At 39.0% G+C, this 8531-nt stretch overlaps 1 protein-coding gene across 1 annotated transcript; it reads left to right on the top strand.

Moving 5' to 3' along the window:
• The first annotated feature begins 375 nt into the window (after positions 1-375).
• On the top strand, positions 376-8440 carry LOC136851452 (cytochrome P450 2L1-like). Its single transcript, XM_067125542.1, is given in 12 exon segments — positions 376-500; positions 2089-2198; positions 2793-2883; positions 3405-3538; positions 3725-3742; positions 3745-3942; positions 5003-5202; positions 5565-5676; positions 5885-6065; positions 6688-6805; positions 7441-7585; positions 8077-8440. Coding segments are annotated over 11 exon segments (1470 nt in total). The 5' UTR covers positions 376-500; positions 2089-2116; the 3' UTR covers positions 8268-8440.
• Positions 8441-8531: the final 91 nt, after the last annotated feature.

The raw sequence follows: 8531 nt of genomic DNA, 5'->3' as shown, positions 1-8531 counted from the left end.
TGATGACGATTAAATAACTGACCAGAAATACTATTCACAAAGCAAAAATTGGCTCCTAAGTACTCAGGAATAGGCCTAATCGAAGCGAAGGTTAAACTTTTTCTTCTGGGAAAAGAGAGAGAGAGAGAGAGAGAGAGAGAGAGAGAGAGAGAGAGAGAGAGAGAGAGAGAGAGAGAGAGAGAGAATTTAGCAGTAGGACCAGAAGCGTTTCATCTTTCTTACCATTTCTTTAGGTCTAACAGGAAATCCCACTAAGCTTAAAAAAGAAAAAAGATTAAAAAATAAATAAGGAAAAGCAATTTCTAATTCCTCTCGGTGACAGTGACGTCACATGCAAGCACAAGTGGTTCAGGATAGCGCTATTTGGCAGCTGCAAAGAAATCATGGCCTTTATATAGTGTCTCCTGCTGTCTCCCATAACAGTAGACGTTAATAACTCATTGTGTCAAGACGTGTCTGCCTGCTTTTGGGTGAATCCGAAGCCAGCCACAGGATTTACGGTAAAATCAGTATCCATTCTTTTTTTGGGGGGTGGGGTTTGAAATGATCATCCGGAAAGGATGAAATCTATTCTTTTGTTTTGATGAGACAATTAGTAGTTCATGACAAAAGTTGAGAAGAGGCTAATTTGGTGAGGTTTGACATGAAAAAAAAATATAAAGTTGAAATGTGATCGATTATGGCGCATGTCAGATACATGACGTGATGATAGTAGAATCAATTTCTTTAAGGTGGTCGGGTTTGAAGTGAAATATAAGAAAAATTAGCCTTTACATTATAAAAGAAAAAACTAAGATAAAATATATATATTTTTTTCTCGTGATTTGGTTTAAGCTGAATCCCAAAGGGTGAAATCTGCACCAGCGTCGAGATAGTTACCACCTTTTGTTTATGCCTTTTGTTTTGCGTTGATGATATTTGCCGCTTATTGTTTATGCTTTTCTTTATATTTAAGTCTTTTGTTGTGTGTTTACGATATATACCGTCTTTTGTTCATGTTTTTACGTTCATCCCCAAAGGGACTGGTACTAAACACGGCGCCCATTTGGAGCGTATAACTTGTAATCACCGAACCAGAGGGGTGCGGTGGTTGTGTTAAGCTTTAACGTCATGTGATTATTTCTCCACTGAATTTTTCCCCTCCTTATCTAATCACCTTACGAGGAAAAATACGTGGTCTTCTAACACTCTGTCTCTTTCTTTCTTCTGACTTGTAATCATTTGCTTTTTTTTTTTTTTTGCTACTTATCTGTTTTGGTAATTTGTCTTTATCTACTTGCTAATTCCCTCCGTTCTGTTTTTCATTATACATTTTTTCCCGAAACTTGTTTTCCGAGTTAATATCCCTTGTGGCTCGTATCGTAGAATAATAATAATAATAATAATAATAATAATAATAATAATAATAATAATAATAATAATAATAATAATAATAATAATCAGGCTGTACGTTCATTTAAATTTTTCTTTCTTGTTTCACGTTATTATTATTATTATTATTATTATTATTATTATTATTATTATTATTATTATTATTAACGAATAGGAAATAGAGAAATACAGAAAAAACTACCTAAGGGAAATAACAAAAAATAATTAAGGAGGTGAATGAAGGACATAAAACAATTATAACTGAGAAATAATAATAATAATAATAATAATAATAATAATAATAATAATAATAATAATAATAATAATATGCAGTAGCCTTAGTTAATGATTACATTTTTTTTAGAGGAGGAAAAAAGGTTATTGGAATATGACGATAACGCTGGGGTCATATGTTCTTCCTATGATTAATAATTTATTGAATTTTTTTCAATTTAATTTTATTCTTCGCCTCAGCTTTACGTTGTTATTGTGACACCATTATTATTACCGAAAAATAAATAGAGCAAAGGGTAAATCAAATTAAATAAAACAAACATAAAACAGATATTAAACAATGAAAACTAAAAAATAATAATAATAATAATAATAATAATAATAATAATAATAATATGCATACATGTTTATACTTACATAGCTCATGACCTTTTTGTTTCAGTAAATAGATAAATTCATCTTTTTTTTCTTTTTCTCTTTCAGTTCTGAACGGAGGAGAATTCCCAACAAGATGATTCTCGAATTAATTCTCTTCCTCTCCCTCGTTCTCATCCTTCGCCATTGGCTCACGAGACCTAAGGGATTTCCTCCAGGTGAGAGAGAGAGAGAGAGAGAGAGAGAGAGAGAGAGAGAGAGAGAGAGAGAGAGAGAGAAACCACTTCCATATCTACACAGATAATATACAAACAAATACGTACACAGACTATAAGATATATATATATATATATATATATATATATATATATATATATATATATATATATATATATATATAGAGAGAGAGAGAGAGAGAGAGAGAGAGAGAGAGAGAGAGAGAGAGAGAGAGAGAGAGAGAGAGAGAGAGAGAGAGCACTCGAACTCAAACACAGTCACGAAAGTCCAAATTCTTTCAATTTACAGAAGACGTGAGTCACGTAACGCCTTTTAGTTGATGCCTCAGGGAACCGTTGTTTTAAATTAATCTGGCCTTATGCCAGCACGGGCTCTTGGTCTTGAAACAGTCCCAATTGCAGTCCGAGGATTTTTGTAATTACCTCCTGCAATGCGTGCAATACGTCACTGACATCCAGAGTGTAGATGAATGACGTCACCATAGGTGAGATACCTCAAGGTACGAATCCCTCTCTGAGTCATAAGTAGATACATTACCCTTTTTTATTTATTATTGATAATATTTAATATTCTAGGTCCTCGTGGGTATCCGATTATGGGCACCATCATGGCTTACAACTTGAAGCAAATCGTGGATTACCGGAAGAAATATGGCGATGTATTCATGTAAGTCACTTTTTCCGTCTAAATTGTAAATATATTATTTCCGTGTCTATTCTATCTAGATTAGCTAGCCATGTGCTTGCACGGGCTCTTGCTCCTGAGCAGCCCGGAAGTGTCCATATCTTATTGTCATATTTGGGATACATACATAAAAAAAACCCGTAAGAGGGGAGTGCCATCAGAGCACCTGACGTGGTGCACTGTAGGCATTACTTAAGGTTCTTTGCGGCGTCCCTTCGGCCCTTAACTGCGACCCCTTTCATTCCTTGTCTTTGACTATTCTCTTTCTTCCATCTTACTTTCCACCCGCTTATAACATTTGTTTCAACATAATACTCAGAGTTGAGTGACCTTATAGGTCCAAGCGCTTGTCCTTTGGCCTAAATTTTATATTCCAACCTTAATTTCTACACATACAAAAAAAAAAAGAAAACTCTTATGCTATGTCAGCTTATTCCCTTCTTTTCCTGCAATTTCCTGTCATTTATGGAGCCCTCTTCCATTTCTTTATTCCTGGGTGGCAGGATAAACTTCTTCGGAATTAAATTTCTCTATATCTGCGACTACAAGCTGATGAAGGACGCCCTGGGAAAGGCGGAGTTCTCGGACCGTCCCAAAAACGAAGGATTCCATTTCCTGACCGACGGGAAGGAAGCAGGTGACCTTGACCTTTTCTTAAAGTATCTGAATATAAACAAGTAGATTACCTTGTGTTGTAGGAGGTATTATTAAGCCGTTCTAAAGTTCTTGTTAAGTTCTCGCTCTTTCAAACCGCAACCATCACATTCTTACTCAAACTATGATCATTACTTCTTTACTCAAACGATGACCCTGAATCACCCAGGCGTGATCATGAGCAACGGTCAAGGTGGGTCAATGCCCGGCGGTTCCTCCTGCGGAACCTGAGAGATTTGGGCATGGGCAAGTCGAGCCTGGACGAAGCCATCATCCACGAAGCCCGCTGTCTGGTCGAGGACTTCCAGCGATACGCTGGAAAGCCTTCCAAGTTTCCACAGTCTATTAACATCGCCGTTCTGAACGTCGTCTGGCAAATGGTTGCAAGTGAGTTGGGTCTTTGCATTAATTGCATGTGAGTTGGGTCTTTGCATTGATTGCACGTGAGTTGGGTCTTTGCGCTGATTGCGTGTGAGTTGGGTCTTGGCAATGATTGTGAGTGAGTTGGGTCTTTGCACTGATTGTGTGTGAGTTGGACCTTTGCATTGATTGCATGTGGGTTGGGTCTTTTGCAATGATTGTATGTTAGTGGGTCTTTGCAATGATTGTGAGTGAGTTGGGTCTTTGCAATGGTTGCGTGTGAATGGGGCCTTTGCAATGGTTGTGAGTGAGTTGAGTCCATGCAATGACTGCTAATAGGTTGGGTCTTTGCATTGATAGCAAGTGAGTGGGGTCTTTGCAATGTTTGTGAGTGAGTGGTGTCTTGCAATGGTTGCAAGCAAGTGGGGTCTTTGCAATGGTTGTGAGTGAGTGCAGTCTTTGCAATGGTTGCGAGCGAGTGGGGTCTTTGCAATGATTTTGAGTGGGGCCTTTGCAATGGTTGTGAGAGAGTGGGGTCTTTGCAATGATTTCAAGTGAATGGGGTCTTTGCAATGGTTGTGAGTAAGTGGGGTCTTTGCAATGGTTGTGAGTGAGTGGGGTCTTTGCAATGATTTCAAGTTAGTGGGGCCTTTGCAATGGTTGTGAGTGAGTGGGGTCTTTGCAGTGGTTGCGAGCAAGTGGGGTCTTTGCAATAGTTGCGAGCAAGTGGGGTCTTTGCAATGATTTCAAGTGAGTGGGGTCTTTTCAATGGTTCTGAGAGACTGGGGTCTTTGCAATGGTTTCAAGTGAGTTGGGTCTTTGCAATGGTTGTGAGCAAGTGGGGTCTTTGCAATGAACTTATTTATATCATAGAAACGTTTGAGAGATTTTATATTATAATATTAGTAAACGCTTTAATATCATGTTAAGATGCTCTTATGCCAGCGTAGCCTCTTGATCTCCAGGGACATGAGCTAGGGGTGAGAGTTGTCTAATGCAAATGTCTCCCATTTGTAGAAGATTCCAGATTCTATTCTTCAATGGTTACAGTCGAAGTTTAGGATAATTATGTATCTGTTCCTTTTAGGTCGAAGGTACGACCTGTACGACGAAGAGGTCAGTGATTTCATCAAGATCATGGGAACACTCCAGAACGACTCTATGGCGCTGTTCCTCTTCTTGGCATCTCCGGTTTTGGAGAAAATTTTCCCGAAATTCGTCATCAACAAAGTCTTCCGAGTGGACGCTCTGCAGCAGACTGTGGTTGCTGCGAAGAAGCTGTTTGGGGTGAGTACTTGAGGGTGCTGCAGTGAGTACGTGTAGTTGAGGTTGTTTGGGGTGAGTAACTTTGGTCTAGGATGTAGAGCAAGTGCCTTTCATTGAGGCTGCTAAGGGTGAGTGCCTTTGGTTGGAGCTGTTTTGGGTGGCTTTGGTTGAGGCTGTTCTTCTTACTATTAGGCAACCTCATACCCTCCTAGATTTCTTCTACTTTCAGGCAATCACATATCCCTCCCAGACTCGTTCTTCTAGCGGTTGACAACCTCATAACATCTCGTCCTTCTCAACCTCGCCTTTCCAAATATCATTTCTTGACCAAGACATGCGTATCTCCATTCTCCAGATGCTTACAGTTTTCTTCTTCTTCGTAGAAAACAATAGCAACCAGGAAGGCCCAGCTGGACGCCAGTCACCCAGAGAACGTTATCGACGAGTATCTCATTCAGATGAACAACAAAACCGAAATTGCAGAGTTCTTCGATGGTAAGTACTACTTAAGAGAGAATCCCTCCTCCATCATCTTTGAGGAAAATGAATTTGCAACGATTTTGCTTCTATCTCCTCCCAAAAACGAAGCTTGACTTTCGGTGGGCCTAGATGATGTAATAAGAGTAATCTTCATCTGTTCACATCTTGAACTAAAGTGAACTTAGCTCTCACATATCCTCCTAAAAATCAACCTGGTTTTCAGAGGTCGACCTGATGAGAATCATCTTCGATCTTTTTGCTGCCGGTTTCGACACGACTTCCAACATGCTCAGGTGGATAATACTCTATGCAGCCAAGTACCCGGATGTCCAGAAGAGAGTTCAGAAGCAAATTGACGAAGTGGTGCCTCGTGGGGAGTTTCCTACCAACCAACACAAGTCTCAGTAATTATAAGTTTGTCTCTTGCTTTAATTTGCTTGTATTAATCTTTCCTTTTTTTTATTGTAAGCATTAGCTAGCTATTTCTTACGTATCTTATTCACTATGGTTTAGTTCCTGTAACTTTTTCCAGCGTTCATTCTCTTTTTTTCACAACTGGGTCTAAGTACTGAGAAAGTTGGCTTAGCAAGTTAGTGGCTTCATAGGCTATTTGATATAAACTGTTCGTTGCCATTTCAATAACAATTTCACTCTTCTGTAACCCACTGGCGCTTGTACCAAACTGCTAAGGACTGCTGCAAGTTTCAGTTAACATTATTAAGTGGGAAGAGTCATTAACTATGCCCTCAGCACTCTTTCATCTGGGCTTGGGACCATCTTAGTTTGATAAACTCTCATTTTGAGAACAATAATCCCTTTCACTGATATTTGGTTTACTAGCTGGAATTTCACTAGGACTGATGATTTAACCTGCTATTTCATCTTTGCATTTAAACCCTCATCCTGTATCCGATACTGGGACAAAACTGAGGGTTTGAACCGTTTGAACTGAGATTGAACTTACAGTTGGACTGCCACTGTAGCTGACAATTTAACCTGCTGTTTCAAATGCCAATTTATATTCAGGTTACCGTTGCTCGAGGCTTTCATCCACGAGGTCCTTCGAATGAGCTCTCTCGTGCCCTTTGGCGTCATTCACACCCCTCCTGAGGATACCCACCTAGCAGGATACCTTGTGCCAAAGGTAGGCCTACGTGTCCGTTTTCAGGATAAGTCGACTATATTATTAAATATTTTAATTGATTTTATCAGCATATGGAAGTTTTCAGTATGTGGAATGCTAAGGAAATAATGGTGTGCTTGACAGTATCTATGTGGCTTACGTTTTCACCGTTACATGTTTATGTTAGGTTAAGTTAGGTTAGGATAGGTTCAGGTTCTCACCTTCCCCATTCAGTTGGGTGGCACCATGTGTTAAGCCAGACCTCATTCAGATTTTTGTGGGCTGAGATTGCCAGCACCGTGCCCTTTGCCATAGGATACCAGGTGCCTACTTCGGCAGACTCGATGAATTTTTCAAGAAACAGATTTGAGTTGTGTCCCACTAGAGATAAATCTTGAGGTAGAGTTTCGGGTTTGCATTTGCAAGACTTGGTTCATTACTGACCTGCCCACACCAGTTGACCTAGCTTTGAATAGGCACAAATACTAGCAGGAAGTCAAAGAAAGTGCATGGAGCCAACAAAATCTCTCAAAACAACATGTGACAGCCACACCTTCGAACAGGAAAAGGCGTACACGGATATAATAATATATATACATATTTATGCAGTGTTATATCATCCTTATTCTATTTATCTTTTTGTTTTAAATTCTCAGGACACGCTTGTCTTCGGTATGGTTGGCATTGCGCACAATGATCCACAGTACTGGGAAAGTCCTCAGGAGTTTAGGATCGAAAGGTTCCTGGACAAAGAAGGAAAATTCATTTCCCACAAGGAAGGATTCGCTCCATTTTTACTAGGTAATGTGGGAAGAAGTGAGGAATGGTCTGTTTGATGGTATCTATGTAGACGCAGTTACACGTTTATGTTAGGTTAGGTTAGGTTAGGTTAGTTTCAGGTTCTCACCTTCCCTATTCAGTTGGGTGTCACTGTGAGTTAACCCAGACCTCATTCAGATTTTTGTGGTCTCTCTCTCTCTCTCTCTCTCTCTCTCTCTCTGGTTTAACTGAATGTTTTCACATGCGCCAAAAACAAAATTTTTCAATAATATTTACACTACCTTCTGTAACCTCATCAGTTTTCCTTTGCTATTATTATTATAATGATTATTTATTATTATTATTATTATTATTATTATTATTATTGATTAACATTTTTCGTTTATCCATCTTTATCCATCCATTTCTTCGTTGTTCCAAAGTGTCCATTATTCTTGTACATTTTCCTTTTTCTTTCAACATGCCTCATTTATCTTGTCTTTATCCATCCACGCATCCCTTCCTTCTTCCAGGCAAAAGAAGCTGCTTGGGAGAATCTCTGGCCAGGATGGAAATGAGCATCTTCTCGGCGGCCCTGTTCCAGAACTTCACTTTCTCGCCACCAGAGGGACGGGAGGTGACCTCACCCCGCGAAATATTCCTATGTCGCATAGGTCGAAGGACCAGGACATTCTCATATCCGCCAGGAACTGAGGTCGATTGACTGACTTTGATTCAAGGAACGGGCGTCGCAGTGGCTTAGGTCATCGACGTTGACAGAGTTGATTTTGTGGTTGTGTTTCGAATATGGAACTAATGTCTCCACTGTGATTAGAATAGGAATATATATATATATATATATATATATATATATATATATATATATATATATATATATATTATATACCTACATCTATATCTACAGTATATATATATAATTCATATATACATATATATACACACATACATATGGACGTTTGTGCTTGAA

This window comes from Macrobrachium rosenbergii, chromosome 23, assembly GCF_040412425.1.
Source record: "Macrobrachium rosenbergii isolate ZJJX-2024 chromosome 23, ASM4041242v1, whole genome shotgun sequence".
Lineage (NCBI taxonomy): Eukaryota > Metazoa > Arthropoda > Malacostraca > Decapoda > Palaemonidae > Macrobrachium > Macrobrachium rosenbergii.
Note: the sequence above shows the minus strand (reverse complement) of the source record. Positions and strands in the feature narration are given on the sequence as shown.